This window comes from Eumetopias jubatus, unplaced genomic scaffold (genome assembly GCF_037043125.1).
Source record: "Eumetopias jubatus isolate StellerSeaLion01/CBP00866 unplaced genomic scaffold, mEumJub1_p1.0 scaffold_5, whole genome shotgun sequence".
In the NCBI taxonomy this organism is placed as follows: Eukaryota; Metazoa; Chordata; class Mammalia; order Carnivora; family Otariidae; genus Eumetopias; species Eumetopias jubatus.
Window position 1 is genome coordinate 53154613 of NW_028274811.1, and position 17736 is coordinate 53172348.

At 36.2% G+C, this 17736-nt stretch overlaps 1 protein-coding gene across 1 annotated transcript in view; it reads left to right on the forward strand.

The window, feature by feature from the left end:
- Nucleotides 1-17736, forward strand: part of BDP1 (BDP1 general transcription factor IIIB subunit) — an 87179-nt gene that overhangs the window by 25086 nt on the left and 44357 nt on the right. The window contains exons 12-19 of the mRNA XM_028089637.2: nt 3682-3843; nt 6888-7047; nt 9407-9498; nt 10203-10398; nt 11182-11294; nt 12625-13726; nt 14792-14979; nt 15810-16032. Of these exons, the coding sequence (XP_027945438.1) occupies nt 3682-3843; nt 6888-7047; nt 9407-9498; nt 10203-10398; nt 11182-11294; nt 12625-13726; nt 14792-14979; nt 15810-16032 (2236 nt within the window). The remainder of the gene's footprint in view (nt 1-3681; nt 3844-6887; nt 7048-9406; nt 9499-10202; nt 10399-11181; nt 11295-12624; nt 13727-14791; nt 14980-15809; nt 16033-17736) is intronic.

The following is a 17736-nucleotide window of genomic DNA, read 5'->3' on the forward strand; positions in this document are numbered from 1 at the left end:
CTTTTCAGTTCTATTTGTTTTTCTTCATGTCTTTTGAAGTTCGTTAGGTGCATGCATATCTAGAATTGTTGTATCTTGGTGAAATCACTCTTTTATCATTTGTGTGTATCATTCTGATATTTCTCTTTGTTCTGATGATTACTTTGCTATAGCTGTCTTGTGGTTAATGTTTGCATGGGTTTCTTTTTTCTTTTTTTTTGGTAAGGGGAGAGAGCAGGCTTGAGGGTGGGGGGGGCAGGGTAGGGGCAGAGAGAGAGGGACAGAGAATCCCAAGCAGGCTCCACTCTCAGGATGGAGCCCGACACAAGGCTCGATCTCACAACCCTGAGATCATGACCTGAGCCGAAATCAGGAGTGGGACGCTTAACCAGCTGAGCCACCCAGGCGCCTGACTGGCTTGTTTCACCTATCATGTTTTCAGGTTTCATCTGTGTTGCAGCATTTGACAGTATTTCCTTTTTCTTAATGGCCAAATACTAGTCCATTGTGTGCATATATCACATTTTCTTTATTCATTCATCTCTCAGTGAACATTTAGGCTGTTTAGTTTTTTTTTTTTAAAGATTTATTTATTTGACAGAGAGAACACAGCAAGAGAGGGAACACAAGCAGGGAGAGTGGGAGAGGGAGAAGCAGGCTTCCCGCTGAACAGGGAGCCCGATGTGGGGCTTGATCCCAGGACCCCGGGTCCGTGACCTGAGCCGAAGGCAGACGCTTAATGACTGAGCCACCCAGGCACCCCTCTCTTGGCTATTTTAAATAAACATTGGAGTGTAGATATCTCTTTGAGGTCCTGTTTCCATTTCTTACAGAAAAATACCCAGAAGAGGGAATGCTGTATCATATGATAGTGATGTTAATATTTTTTTACATTTAATTTTTTTTTTTAGGTAATCTACCCCCAATGTGGGGCTTAAACTCACAACTCTGAGATCAAGAGTCACATGCTTTACTGAATGGGCCAGCCAGGCACCCCTCTATTTTTAACTTTTTGAGGAGCCTCCCCACTGTTTCACAGTGGCTGTGCTATTTTATCTTCCCATCAGCAGTGCACAAAGATACCAGTTTTCCATATGCTCACCAACACTTATTATTTTCTTTTTTCTTTGTTTTGAAAATGGTTATTCAGACATACTGAGATATGATATACTTCATTGTGGTTTTGATCCGCATTTCCCTGATTAGTGATATTGAGGCTCTTTACATATACTTATTGGCTGTTTGTATGTCTTCTTTGGAGAAATGTCTATTCATTTCCTTTTCATATTTTTTAATTAGGTTATTTTAATTGAATTATAGGCATTCCTTTTATATTTTGGATATTAAGCTTGTGTCAGATATATGGTTTACAAATATTTTCTCCCATTCCATAGGTTGTTATTTGACCTTGTTGATTATTTCCTTTGCTGTGCCGAAGCTTTTTAGTTTGATACTGTCCCACTTGTCTATTTGTGCTAGTTTGTTCATATAATTTGGAAGATTAATAGTTTCTTTGAAGCTGAGCCCATGGACCTTGGGTCCTTAATTTGCTAGGTGACAGAATTTAAATTGTGACTTCAGAGATACAACTAATTTCATAAACTACACATAAAAGGTACTATGGCATTTTTAGGGGAAAAACAACCCTGTAATGACTGTTAAGATCCTAACTGGTTTTGTAAAACAGTGAGCCGATTCTAAAATTATTAATTACACAAGAGCAAAGGGTCATGAGTGGTAAAGACAATTTGAAAAACAACATTTCTGGGGAGGAAATATATTAATACTTTAAGCTAGAGTAATTAGTGTGTTACTGGCACAGGGACAGATTGACTCAGCAGAACTGAATATAGAGCCTAGGGGGAAAAATTTAGGAATCTGATAAATAGCAAAGGTAGCATTAGAAATTAGTGGGTGAAGATTGAATTAAATATTCATTAGATGGGTAGATCTATCTAATATTAGATAGTATTAGATCCTTATTTCACCCTCTATGCAAAATTCCTGATAGATTAAAGGCTACAGGGACGCTGGGTGGCTCAGTCGGTTAAGCGTCTACCTTTGGCCCAGGTCATGATCCCAGGGTCCGAGGATCAAGTCCTGCATTGGACTCCTTGCTCAGCAGGGAGCCTGCTTCTCCCTTTGCCTGCCACTCCCCCTGCTTGTGTGTGCTCCCTCTCTTTCTCTGATAAATAAATAAATAAATAAATAAATAAAATCATGTATAAAGCAAATCTTGAAAACTTTTAGAAGAAAGTGTTTGGAAATACCTTTGTGATGTTGAGGATTTCTTAAGATGTAAAAAGCAAAACTTTAAAAAGATACAATTGATGAATTTGACTGCAGTAAACATAACTATTTCTTTTGACAAAAGGTTTCATAAAGAATGTGAAAGGCATGTTACTGTTTGGGAGGTTTTAGGTGTATTATCTAACCAAAAAGTAATATATAAAGAGCTCTTATTGATTAGTTGGGAAAAGACAAACACCCAGTAGAAAAAATGAGGGGAAAAACAAGATCTAGTTAAAGTCATATGTGTTCATTCTGTGTGCCAGTTAGTACATGGCCATCATTTATGGTATTATAAGTTGGGATATTTCATAATACGGTGGTCTTCTCTTGGCATACAGTGCTAACTGTAGCTTATGCATATTGGCACTGTGTCCTTGGATTTATAAAACTTTTGGTTAACAGAGTACCATGCAAAGCAGGGCCTGCCTGTATAAGATTTTAATGAGAGATTATTCCTAAATATTGCTCTGATTTTACACATAGATTTGTCAACCCCATGTAATGAAGAATTTTTCATTTTGACTTCTTGAGTGTTTTCCTGTGCCTGTTAATTTGTGGCTACTCTTTCTCTGTAGGTACAATTTTTTTTGTTGTTTGGTTTTGAGAGAGAGGAATTGTGTGCGAGTGGGGAGAGAGGGGCAGAGGGAGGGGAAGAGAGAATTTTTTTTTGTAGAAAGCATCTTTTTTTTTTTTAAGGTTTTATTTAAATTCACGTTAGTTGGGGCGCCTGGGTGGCTCAGTCGTTAAGCGTCTGCCATCGGCACAGGTCATGGTCCCAGGATCTTGGGATCGAGCCCCACACCGGGCTCCCTGCTCAGAGGGGAGCCTGCTTCTCCCTCTCCCACTCCCCCTGCTTGTGTTCCCTCTCTCGCTGTGTCTCTCTGTCAAATAAATAAATAAAATCTTTAAAAAGAATAATAAATTCACGTTAGTTAACATATAGTATTAGTTTCAGGGGTAGATTTTAATGATTCATCACTTGCATATAACACCCAGTGCTCATTATGTCAAATGCACTCCTTAATGCCCATCATCCCATTACACCTCATCCTCTTCCCCTCCAGCAACCCTCCGATTGTTCCTTATAGTTAAGAATCTTAAGCAGCCTCCACGCTCATTGTGGAGCCCAACTTGGGGCTTGATCTCACCATCCTGAGATCATGACCTGAGCTGAAATCAAGAGTTGGAAGCCGAACCAACCGAGCCACCCAGGCGCCCCTAAAGATACAGCTTTTAACAACATGGTATAAGAAGGATCATAGAAAAGCCAAGATATTTATATTGATAATTCCAAAATATGAAGTATCATTTTCCAACTGGTTTTATATGTTAAAAAATATTTTAAGTAGTTATTATAAAACATGTATTACCAAGAATTCTTTTCCTCCTGATGTGTTTTCATTTGCTTAGTGATCAACAAGGTGCTGCAACCTCACTAGCAACTGAAGCTTCAGAATCAAGCCCTTCAGATTTGCCTTTATCAGAAGCTGGCATTACCTCACTGTGTGAAGTGAATAATGTTGAAAGTAGTTGTACAGAAGAAGGCAGTGTTGACCTAAAAAATAAATCATTGTAAGTATTTTACATGGTAGGATTTTAAAATTTACTTTCAAAATTGTGATGGTTTCTTATTTAAGAAATGATAATGTTGCTTTCTTTAGGGACTAGAAAGGGACCGTACACCATTTAATATATAATTGTACTATGGTCTGGTTGTGACATAAAGGCTTATCACTTTATATTTCATTACAGAAAGATTCTCTTTCATATTTAATAGATAACCATGATAGGAATTTTATGTACAATGGTGACTTATGCTGAAATCCTAAAATAATTTGGAAGCCTAAACATTTGCTGTTAGATACTTTTACTTGGCTTGAGTAATTTTTCAAAGTAGTAGATTTTTGATATTGATGACTTTAAAGAAATTATGTTTTCTAGTGTGCAGATACTGATTAACATTTGCACTAAAAACAGAATAAAAGCACTACAAGAATCTGCCTTTGAAGAGAGATAGCTCAGAAATTCAGACTTCTTTTTTGGGTCCCTCCTAAACTCCTCATACAGGCTTAAAGGCTGTTTAGTTTATGAATTCTTAAACTTATTTTCAGTAAAGCACAGTCACACAGAGAATGAAACTTTTTTTTTTTTTAAATAAAAATTTAGTCTTTGGAATAGGCAATATGGTCTTACGGCTCAAACATCTAGAAGTATAAAAAGATATAGAGTGAAATACCCCTCCTTCCATGTCCACATTCACTCTAAGTAACTTGTGTAATTTATTTCTGCTATTCTTTCAGAGATTTAAAAAAAGTACTTTAAAACTAATACAAATGTATGTTCTTTATATTTTTTTACTCCTCTTAAAATCCTAATGATAGTGTATGTGTGAGACACCATTTTTCAATTTTTTGGTTTTATATTTTGATATCTTTGCATAAAGATCTTCCTTATTATTTTTGAGTAGCTGCATAGTATGTAGTGTTCTGGTGTACATGTGCTGCTGAAGTGGGCACTTCATAGTGTCCTGGTGTATAGATGGATTAGAGTTTATATTATCAAAGCCCAACTGATGGCTATATAGGTTATTTTTTCAAACAGTGCTTAAAATCTTTAACTTTTAACCTTTGACTGTATATAAGTACAGTGGACCCTTAGGAACAACACAGTGGTTAGGGATGCTGACCCCTTTGCAGTTGAAAATCCACAAATAACTTTGACTCTTCCAAAACTTAACTACTAATAGTCTACTGTTGATCGGAAGCCTGATGATGTAATTGGTTGATTAACACATATTTTTATGTTATATGTATTATATATTGTAATCTTACAATTAAAGTAACTAGAGAAACAAAGTGCCTTAAAATAATAATGAGAAAATACATTTACAGTACTGTATTGAGAAAAATCTGTGTATAGGTGGAATTACACAGCTTAAACTTGTGTTGTTCAAAGGTCATCTGTATTTGTTGGGTGAGTATTCAGAATGGAATTGCTTGCTGCAATGTATATATGTGTGTGTGTATACACATATACACATTTAGAATTTTGAGAGATACTTCCAAAGTGTTCTTCATAGGAGTTATACTAGTTTACATTCCCACCAACATTGTAAGAAATGTCTCCCTTAACAGAAAATGGTGTTTATCAAACTAGGATTTATGCTGGTCTTGATAGATTAAAAAATAATACTTCCGTATACTCTCTCCATCCCACTCTTCCTTTTTATTTTATTTTATTTTATTTTATTTTTTTAAAGATTTTTATTTATTTGGCAGAGAGATAGAGAGAACAAGTAGGCAGAGAGGCAGGCAGATGGAGAGGGAGAAGCAGGCCTCCCGCTGAGCAGGGAGCCCGATGCGGGGCTCGATCCCAGGACCCTGGGATCATGACCTGAGCCGAAGGCAGACGCTTAACCGACCGAGCCACCCAGGCGCCCCCCCCACTCTTCCTTTTTAGGCAGGGGTGTGTAATGCTTTGTTTTTATTGGGTTTTTTATTTTAAAATTTTCTAACCTAAGGAAAAGTCAAAAGAATAGAACCATGAACATTTGTATATAATTCCCCTTAGATTCTATAATTCCTAATGTTACATTTGTGCTTGCTTGCACAGGTGCACACATCTCCCTCCCCCCCCTTAATTTGTGCTTTTTTTAAAACCTATTTTTATTTTGTTTTTTAAAGTTGTTCATATTCTTTGTCCTTTTTTTTTTTTTAAGATTTTATTTATTTATTTGACAGAGCACAGGCACGGGGAGTAGGAGAGGGAGAAGCAGGCTCATGTGGGGCTTGATCTGGCGTGAGCTGGCGACAGGCACTCAACCTACTGAGCCACTCAGGCGCCCCTCTTTGTCCATTTTTAAAATGAGTTTTTGATGCTAATGTTTGTAGGAGCTCTTTTTATTTTAGGGAGATTAGCCTTGTTTTTTGATATGGAAAACATGCTTTCTTGGTTGGTAGTTTGACTTCTGACTTAGTCGTGTAGAAGTTTTTGATTTTTATGTAGTTATATTTCTCAGTTTTGTTTTTCTTTTATGGCTCCTGAATTCTTAGTTAAACTTTATGAAGGCTTACCCCAACTCAAGGTTATAAAAGAATTCATCCATGTTTACTGTGTGGCTTTATTAACTCTGATGCATTGGAACATATTATGAGTACAGTGCAAGGAATGGAGCTAATTTTATTTTAGTCACCAGTGTTAGTTTTCACATCACCATTGCTTTGATATTATTTGTAACAGTACATTATTCTGTATTTCATCCTCGCTGTTTTGAAATGCTGCCTTTTTTATATACTACTTTCATGTGTTTTAAAGTCATCTTCTAAGTTTTCTTTTGTGTTTCATTTATCTGTTTATTCACATTATCAGTACCAGTGTTTTAATTATTGATGCTGAATAGTTTCTTTTTAGCATCTGGTAAAATAAGTTACCGCCTCATGGCTCTTGTTTTTCCGTTCTCTTTTGCTACTCTTACTCTAAGTAAACCTAAAGGACTTTTCTGCCTCTGAGTGGATTTTTAAGGAATTTTTCAGAATTTTATTTGACTGTGTCTCCATGTTGGTGCGATTTAAATAATGTTCATTAAAAAAATAAAAAATAAATAATTCATTTTCTAGGGAAACTGATCAGTCAAGAAATGTTAAACTGATGGGAAGAAGACAACTACAGAGACCTAAACCCAATTTATCAAGGGCAGTTGGGAAGAAACCTGTTCTTTCACAAGGTAAAACAGATGCAGAGAGCAAGAGTTTACATGCAGAAACTTCAGTTGAAAAGGTACGGAGTAAGACACTTTATAGAAAATAAAATTACAGGGCGCCTGGGTGGCTCAGTTGGTTAAGCGACTGCCTTCAGCTCAGGTCATGATCCTGGAGTCCCGGGATCGAGTCCCGCGTTGGGTTCCCCGCTGAGCAGGGAGTCTGCTTCTCCCTCTGACCCTTGCCCCTCTCATGTGCTCTCTCTCTCTCAGTCTCTCTCTCAAATAAATAAATAAAATCTTTAAAAAAAAAAAAGAAAAGAAAATTACAAAAATTTTTCCTAAGTAGTTGGGAATAAATTGTTTAGTTTGTAACTACATGATAATGTAATTGATACTAAAACAAAGATACAAGAACACATGAATATTAAATGTGTCTTGTCTCCTGTTTGTGCCTTTAGAACCTAGGACATATCATTTCAGACACAGTAGTAAAAAATCTCTTTTGTTTACTTACCTAAATTTTTAAAAATTAAAATAATTTTTTTAAAAGATTTTATTTATCTATTTGAAAGAAAGTGAGAGGGCATAAGCAGGGGGAGCAGCAGAGGGTGAGGGAGAAGCAGGCTCCCCGCTTGAGCCGGGAGCCCGACAGAGCCCGACGCTGGGCTTAATCCCAGGACCCCCAGGATCACGACCTAAGCCGAAGGCAGATGCTTAACGACTGAGCCACCCAGGCGCCCCTACTTATATAAATTTTGTATTCAAAATATTTTTAACCAGTTTTCCATCAAATTATATCCTTAGTCCTTTCTGCAAACAGACATATTCCCATCCTTCATAATCTTTGTTTTTCTTTTTATGTATGAAAACATTTTTGTAGGTTTTAATCATAACATACATAATATTTAAAACTTTTTTCTCTGAAACTACTCATTAACCTTTTCTTGGGGTTTATCTTTTTAGTAGCTGCATCAGGTTAACATATTATTAATTTACCTAAGCATTTTTCTAATGGTAGACATTTAAATTGTTTCCATTTTTTTAAACTCTCATGAATAAAAGCAAATGGTTTTGTAAGTAGCCCTTTCTTAAGGAAAAAAGCAGAGGATAAATTTCCACAGGAGGTGAGATTAATGAGTCAGAGTATTTTAAATATTTCTTGGCTTTTGTTATGCATTGTCAAATGACAGTCAAAAAAATTTATTTACACTGCTACAGGTATTAAATGAATGTTCCTGTTTTTGTCTATCTCTGCTGGCATTATATTGTTATAAATTTTTTATTTTTGCTCAAATACACTTTAAAGTGTTAGCTTTTTTCCCTCTTATGTTAAACATTTTTTATTATACTCTTGTAATATAATCATATTATTATAGTCTTGTAAAATTTGACAAAATTGGGAAGCTACAGAGTATTGTAAAAATTAAGACAAAAATTACTTGTGATTTCATTATCCAGCTGCAACTAACCTTTTAGCATATATCCTTCCACCTTTTCCTATTACGGAATTTAGTAGTATTAATTCAGTTTTGTATCTTTCTTTGGTTCTTAACATTTCTTAAATATTTTTCCATATTATTAAATATCCTTTGAAAACATGGTCTTTAGTGACTTCATAATATTCTGTCAGTGGGTATAACTGAATTTAACCATTTACTCATTATTGGATATTTTGTCTGTTCGCAGTGTTTGGCATTTTATATAATGTTCTAGTAAACATTCTTGTACTTTGTCTAAATATTTACTTAGAGTCTTAGAAGTGGTATTACAGTATGAACTTTTTTTTTTTAAGATTTTATTTATTTATTTGACAGAGAGAGACACAGTGAGAGAGGGAACACAAGCAGGGGGAGTGGGAGAGGGAGAAGCAAGCAGGCTTCCCGCCGAGTGGGGAGCCCGATGCGGGGCTCGATCCTAGGACCCTGGGATCATGACCTGAGCCAAAGGCAGACGCTTAATGACTGAGCCACCCAGGTGTCCCCAGTATGAACACTTTTTAAATAGATTTTATTTATTTGACAGGGAGAGAGAAGGAGCGTGCACAAGCGGTGGGGGGGAAGGGGCAGAGGGAAAGGGAGACTCTCCTCTGAGCAGGGAGCTCAACATGGGGCTTGATCCCAGGACCCCGAGATCATGACCCCAGCTGAAGGCAGATGCTTAACCAACTGAGCTACCTAAGTGCCCTGAGTATGAACATTTTTTAGGCTCTTGATTTCATATTGGCAAAAGGCTTTCCAGAAAGGATATACCAATTTTTGTTCCTGTCAGTTAATAGATGGGATTATATGTTTTATAATGTTCACAGCTGCATTGATGATTTATAAAATTCTTAGAAGAACAAAAAGTGAAATGTCATTGTTTTAATTTCCATTTATTTAAACGAAGTTTGGACTTTTTTATGTTAAGTCAATAAAATGTAAAAAATTGAATTTATAGAATCATATGGAAAAGGATAAAGTGAATACATTGGACGTTTCTGGAATGGGGAATAGAGAGAGAGAGAACCCAGAAGCTGAGACTGTATCTACGTAAGTATTTAGGAAGTAGAATAAAAGTAGTAGCTTTTAAGAATGACTCTAATAAGTTCTGTACTTGAGAATGTCTGAATTTTATTTCCGTTAAGTGTACTTAAGTCTTCTCTTAACTGTAGGTGTGTTGAAACATTTCAGTAGTGATCTTTATGCTACTGGAGAAATAAATTATGATATGGATCCATTGGGTTCGCAGTTAAATTTCTTCCTTAACTTACTAACAGGATTTTAACAAAGTCTTGTTAGATTAATTGTTAAGATACATATTTCTGGATAATTTTATGTATAGCAGGTTTCAAAAGGTAATATTTCCCTGGGAATGCAGATTCAGAGTAGATCTTATTCTAATACTAATTTGAACCATTGGATTCTGGACTGTACATTTATGCCATAATCTTTGTCTAGTGCCCTGGAGGTGTACGTTACAAACTAGTATTCTTAGTGGAGAATGGTATTAAGTGTCTGTCAAATATAGATTTTTTTCCAGTTTTGTGATGAAATGATTTTTATAGTTAGGGTTCCAGGATTATGTCTGTCCGAAAGCATTAAGGTGTAGAAACAAGAGTATCTTTGATGATGTATTTGAGGACACTTGTAATTATTTTTATATTTCAAATGGTTTACTTATTCATACCTTGGAGAAGAGAATACTGAAAATAAACATGTGACTTCAGAATAACCATAATTCTATTCTTTTGTAGTTCTAGTGAAAAAACTGGTCTGCAGGAAGATGATCAAGTGAAGGCTGTCAGACCAGCACGACTAATGAGGGGTCGATTGCAAAGGCCAAAGCCAAATGTAGGAAAAGCTGCTGAAAGAAAAGAAATTCTTGCATCACAGGAAAAAATTGAGGCTAATGTAAAAAAGAATGAAAGTCAATCCTGTATTACTAGAGATGTAAGTACTCTGATTCTTGCCATTTTTTTTGTTAAACAAGTACTTAAGCCTTCTTTTACCTCCCTCTATAAATGGCATGACTGTACAGTTGTGTTCATTGTATATTAAATTTAAAGCCAAAATCTCAGAGCCAGCAGCTTTGCTACTTGTAAAGCCATTTAACTCTCAGCAATCTAGATTTTGGGCATTTACATAATGGAGCATCTGCTTTGATCTTATTACTTCGGGTTTGATTTGCCTCCCCCTCCCCATCATTTAGGTATTTGAATTATGCTTCCTTTTTGAAAATAGAGCTAGATATGTGAATTTTAACTCTGGCTTAAACACAGTAAAATGTTAAAAGCTTCCTACTAAAATAGAATTCCAAGAACAAAGATGATGAGTTTTAGGTTATTTACATAATAACTAGTCTTTGTGATAAGGGTAAGAGTTCAGATCATAGTTAGATTTGAATTTCTTTTATAATTCTCAAGGTCTGTACTGTAATGATACTAATCAGAAGACAGACCCCTGGGAATAATTCTAATAGACGAAACTGAAGCGCTGTAACTTGCTTTCTGATAAGAGGAAAAGAATGGGGGCTTTGAGATAAGGTAGAAGGTGTAGCTTGTGAAATTTTTAAAGATATTTAAATAACACTAAAAAAAGTGTCCTTTGAATATAATTTTATAATTTTGAAATGTTTACCATTTTCCCTGTACTCAAATTGGAGAAAATTTTCAATGCAATTTTTTATAAATGAGTGTTTCATTGTGAAACCTTAAAAATGTGTTTGTTGTTAAGAGTCCTGAACAAGTAGAAGATCAGTCATGTAAAAATTTTGACTTTGAAGACATCACATTACAATCTGAGAAAGAAGATAATTTTTTTCAAATGAACGTTAATGAATGTGTAAGGTAAGCATCATCTTAATGGTTATGTGATCTTTGAATTTTGTATAAAGTTTTAGAAATGTTTAATCAATTTTTCGAAAGCAAATCAGATTAATATTTGTGTATCAAATTACATAATATTCACAACATAACTTCACTTTTTGGGACAATTTATGTCATAGCTTTCTTTTTTTTTTAAAGATTTTATTTATTTATTTGACAGAGACACAGTGAGCGGGAACACAAGCAGGGGGAGTGGGAGAGGGAGAAGCAGGCTTCCCACAGAGCAGGGCGCCCGCCTGGGGGCTCAATCCCAGGACCCTGGGATCATGACCTGAGCCGAAGGCAGATGCTTATCGACTGAGCCACCCAGGCATCCTTATGTCATAACTTTCATGTTAATTTCTCAGTTACTCGTGATTTGATGAGTTGATGTACTCATCATAAATTAGACCTGAATTAACATACATGTTAGATTAAATGTCTGTGTCCAAATGTGAAATGAAACTTATTTTCTTCTCTTTGCTTCTTTGGGATTAGATTGATCCACATATGACCTTTATTTAAGGTTCACATAAATTTTTTATAAAACCCATATATAGAAACCCAGTACTTCTCCTAGCCACATGTGGCTCTTTCTTTTGTTATTTCCCCTCTGGAGGGTACCAAACAAAATCGATGGAATTATTAGTATACTTTGGAAAATGTTTTTCCTTTGGAAATATTCAATGTACACAGAAGTAGTGAGAACAGAATAGTGGACTTGTGTGCATTACTATGTAGTTTCAACTATTACTTGTATTTTATCAATCTTTACATTTGAAGTCTGGCCTTTCTTACGCTTTCTTGTTCAGATCATACTTCAATCTGGCTATTTTAGATTCTGGTCAAATCTGGCCACATAAATGTGTTGTTTAACTCTTATGGCAAGGCATATGTCTGGATAAAAGATAGGAGGTGCCAGGAGGTAGGAATAGTAGACATAAATTGGTCTAACTTCAATGCAGAGGACTGGAGACCCTTAGCCAGTATTTGGGAAGGATTGTGTGGATAACAATTAGAGACTGTTCAGAGCCATTTGACTACTACTCTACGTGACCTTATTGATAGATTTCTCTTTATCCATGTCTCTCTGTGATTAGATATATTTATTTTAAAAATTTGTAATTTCAAAACATGGTTTTTTTTTTCCCCCTCCTTTAATTTTTAGGTTTTACCCAGAGATACCTGAGGCTTTCTTAATTTTTTATTTTTTTATTTGAGAATTCCTCATCTTTCAGTAGTATTTTCTCAACCATCCTTTCTTCAGCTGGCAGTATGCTTTAAAATGTGTATTTTTTTTTTTAATATATAGTATTCAAGAGGATAATAAAGTCCCAGTTCTAAAGACTCGATTTCAGAAACCAAAGCCAAATATAGGAAGAGGAGCTAGAAGAAGAGAAATTTTCTCAAAGGAAGCGGTGTCAGAGGAGATTGTTACATCTGGGCAATTCACAGCGCCTTTGGGAGAAATTACGAGAGTGGAAGAAACCTTACCAAGGGAGAGTATATTAGTGGAGGCTAATACTACTAAGGAAATGGAGTCATATTTAAAAAAAACTGAAAGAGACAACTCTCCCAGAGAGAAGATACCAGAAATGAGGGACAACACTGTGGATATGGAGACAGATTTGAAAGAAACTGGAAGAGAGGTTTCTCCAAAGGACACTATATCAGAGGTGTCTGATGTCATTGAGGAAAGTGTGACAGATTTGGAAGAAACTGGAAGAGAGGTTTCCCCAAGGGACACTATATCAGAGGTGTCTGATGTCACTGAGGAAAGAGTGACAGATTTGGAAGAAACTGGAAGAAGAGAAATATCCCTACAGGAAAATGCCCTGGAGGTCAGCACTACAGATGAAGTAGAAACAGGTTTAGAAGAAACTGGAAGTGAGGTTTCTGTAAGGGAAAATGTACCAGAGATGGTTGATGCTACTGAGGACAGAGAAACACATTTGGAAAAAACTGAAAGAAGAGAAATAGGCACAGAAGGAAAGGCCCCACAGGTCGAGACTCAAGGTGAAATGGAGACAGATTGGAAAGAAATTGAAAAAGGAACTTCCCTGAGAGAAAAGGTACTAGTGGGTATCAGTGCCATGGGGGAAAGGGAGATTGATTTGAAAGAAACTGGAGAAAGAGACCTTTCCCTGATGGAAGAGGTATCAGGAAAGACGACTGCTACTGAAGAAACAGAGGCGGAATCAAAAGAAACTGGAGGAGACATTTCCCTGAAGAAAAGCAGATCAGAAGAGATTAATGCCCCTGAAGAAATGGCTGCAGATGTGGAAAAAACTGGAAAAATAGATATTTCTCTAAGGAAAAATGGAGCAGAGACTAGGACCTCAAGACAAACGGACACAGATTTAATGCAGAGCAGTAGTAGTTGCTGCAGCACTATGCCTTCACTAAATACCAAAGTATGTCTTTTTCTGTTCTTTAGAAAAACTGTTTTTGAACACTTTTTCAGAGAAAAATTATCAGAATAAAAGCCGTGATTATTGCTCTTAAATCCCACAACATTTAAAATCTCTAAAAGCTTAAAGTCTTTTGCAGCCCTAAATTGTTTTAGGACCTTATAGAAACTATGCACTTTAAAAAAAAAACTTAAAAAATATTTAATTGTGTATTAAGTTACCATTCTTAGTGTCAGTTTGAAGTTACTCTTAGCTAAAGGAGTGTAGGGAATTGGACCGAATTAATGGTAACTCTAGTATGAACATGCATTAGAATTATTTCTTTTGACCAAATGTCTCTCTCAGTTTTTATTTCCTGTCCCACTCCACTTTTATTTTTACTTTTTTATTTTTTAGATTATTTATTTAGAGAGAGTGAGTGGGAGGGGCAGAGGGAGAGAGACAATCCCAAGCACACTCTGCACTGAGCATGGAGCTCGACATAGGGCTCAATCTTAAAACCCTGAGATCATGAGCTGAAACCAAGAGTCAGATGCTTAACTGACTGAGCCATCCAGGTGCCCCCCACCCCCACTCCACTTTTAAATTTTCTTTTTTTCTTTGTTTTTAAATTTTTAAGTTTTATTTTAGAAAGACAGTGAGAGAGAGTGCAAATGGTGTAGGGGCAGAGGGAGAGAGTGAAAGAATCTAAGGCATGCTCCATGGTCAGCACAAAGCCCAATGTGGGGCGTGATCTCACATCCCCGAAATCATGACCTGAGCTAAAATCGAGAGTTGGATGCCCAGGTGACTGAGCTACCCAGGTGCCCCTAAAATTTATAAAATATTTCCAGTGGGGTTGCTTGGCTGGCTCAGTTGGGGGATCATGTGACTTTTTTTTTTTTTTTTTACCATGTGACTCTTGATCTTGGGGTTGTAGGTTTGAGCTGCACGTTGGGTGTACAGATTACCTAAAAATAAAATCTTTAAAAAACCCAAAAGTTTCTAGTTACTTGAAGTTCACACAGTTGTGACATTATCCATTTGTGCTGATTTACTGTGGTTGATTTCCTGTGACTATTCCTCCAGAACGTTAGCAGTGAAGTACTATCCATGGTGCATACACCTGAAGAAGAAAAAAGAAATTCTGAAAAGGAACTGTCAGGTCACTTGAGTTGTTTGAAGACTTCTTTGCAGACTTCTGAACCTGATAAAACAGAAGACCGGGGGATGCTATCTCCAGATGTTCCAGAGCAGTTTTCGGATACTAATTTAAGGTACAAGTATATTGGTCTATATGCTTTTAAAGACAAAGCATCTATTTTTTAAATTTTTTATTTTTTTTAAAGATTTTTATTTATTAGAGAGTGAGCAAGATCAGGGAGAGGGTAAGAAGAGGGAGAAACAGGCCCCCCGCTGAGCAGGGAGCCCGATGTGGGGCTTGATCCCAGGACCCTGGGCTCATGACCTGAGACAAAGGTAGACGCTCAACTGACTGAGCCACCCGTGCACCCAAGACAAAGCATCTAAAGTTATATTATCAGATTATCAGTAAGGTTTCGAGACATATCATTTATAGCATAGTGTTACAGATTTTAAGCTTTGGGATGTTTGGAAGAGAATTTTGAGGTCGTTGTGACAGTAGATTGAGAGAATTACTAACATCAGAATTGTATGTAACACATACTCCTAAGTTAATATGGTTGTGAGAACCCGTATTTCCTCTTTGCACAGATGATAGGCTTATACTTCATTTGTACTCCTCATATATTTTGGGATCTACCAAATAGTCCAGTTTGTTTTTCCTGTTAAGAATTAGGGGCACCTACGTGGCTCATTCGTTAAGCATCTGCCTTCGGCTCAGGTCATGATCCCAGGGTCCTGGGATCAAGCTCCACATTGGGCTCCCTGCTTGGCAGGAAGCCTGCTTCTCTCTCTCTCACTCCCCCTGCTTGTGTTCCTGCTCTTGCTATCTCTCTGTCAAATAAATAAATAAAATCTTTAAAAAAATTAGATTTAATATTTCCTGCCAATTTCTCAAGTTGTCCTAAGACTCTGTTCTTGTTGCCCCTTCAACTCTAACGTTCAATAATCTTTTTTCCAAAAGCAAATCTCTTCCTCAAGAGCAGAAGCCACTTGAAGTTAAACCAGCACCTTTTGTGAGAAGTCGATTCAAAAGACCAAAACCAAACTTAGCAAGAGCAACTTTAAAGAGAGAGACTACAGAAGCAGAAAAATATGTATCTGGGAAGAAATTGGAAACTGATAATACTGAGACCGTTGTGGTACAGCAGGGCAGTGACCAGATGAACAGTCTCCCTTCTCAACATGTGAGTGCTATTCAAGGTGGATGTTCTTTGTTTTAGCTATTATGATTACTAAAGTAAAACACCTGGGGTTAACATTTAACAAATATTTTCTCATATAATTTCTACTGCATGTGGTATTAGTCTTGTTATACTTACTGTGCCTCACCATTCCATGTGGTTTTGTAAGAATCTTATCTCTCTCATGATGGGCAAGTATGTCATGGAAAGGAATTTAAGGGTCCTGGGATCTAAGTTCTGACCTTTATTCATCGTGTGACCATAGCCAAATGATGCAGCTAGTTTCTTCACAGAAAAAATGAGTTTGATAGTCATTCTTTATTTTACTTTGTTGTTAAGGTGAATTAAAAAGTTAAAAGCTTGATAGGAGTTAAAGGAGATGTTTTATTTACTTTGTTAACTTGTTCTATAACAAATTAAGATTGTGTGATATAATATCAAAAATGTTGAATGGAAATGTTAACACTTGTAAGTTGAGTGTTCTAAATATAAAAGTACTTTTTTGGCCATACAGATGGGCAACAGGTACATGAAGAAATCCTCAACATCACTAATCATCAGGAAAATGCAAATCAAAACCACAGTGAGCTCTCATCTCCCACCAGACAGAATAACTAGTCAAAAAGACAAAAAATAGCAAGTGTTGGTAAGGATGTAGAGAGAAAGGAACCCTCATGCACTGTTGGTGGGAATGTAAATTGGTGTAACCACTGTGGAAAACAGTATGGAGGGTCCTCAAAAAATAAAAAAAGAATTACTATATCCAGTACTTCTAGTAGTGAGTATTTGCCCAAAGAATATGAAAAAACTAATTCCAAAAGATGGACGCACCCTTATGTTTATCCTAGCATTATTTACAGTAGAGAAGATAGGAAAGCAACCAAAGTGCCCACCAATAGATTAATGGATAAAGAAGATAAGTTATATATATATATACAATGGAATATTACCCAGCCATAAAAAAGAATGAGATGTTGCCATTTACAATAACATGGATGGGCCTAGAAGTCCATTTTGTCAAGTGAAATACTATGCTAAGAGAAGTAAGTCAGTCAGAGAAAGACCAAATACCATATAATTTCCCTTACATGTGGAATCTGAAAAATAAAACAAAAAAAAAAACAGGAACAGACTCAAATACAGAGAACAAACTGGTGGTTACCAGAGGAGAAGGGGGTGGGGAGTTGGGGGGAAAAGGGAATTGATTAAGAGGTACAAACTTCCCAGGGCCCTTGGCTGGCTTAGTTGGTAGACCATGCAACTCTTGATCTTGGGGTTGTAAGTTTGAACCTCATATTGGGTGTAGAGATTACTTAAAAATAAGATCTTTTAAGAAGCACAAACTTTCAGTCATGAAATCGGTAACTAACAGAGATAAAAAGTACAGCATAGGGAATGTAGTTAATAATATAGTAACATATGTGTGGTTATAGGTAGTGACTATACTTACCATGGTGAATATTGAGTGGTGTATATAATTGTTGAATCACTGTGTTGTACATATAAAACATAAAACATTGTATGTCAACTATACTTTAATAATAATAAAGGCAAGTTCATAAAAATTATTAAAATGTATTTTTTAAAAAGTGCAATTTTGTAATTAAATTCTTTTATGTTTTATTTATTTATTTGAGAGAGAAAGAGAGCATGAAGGGGGGAGGGTCAGAAGGAGAAGCAGATTCCCCACTGAGCAGGGAGCCCGAT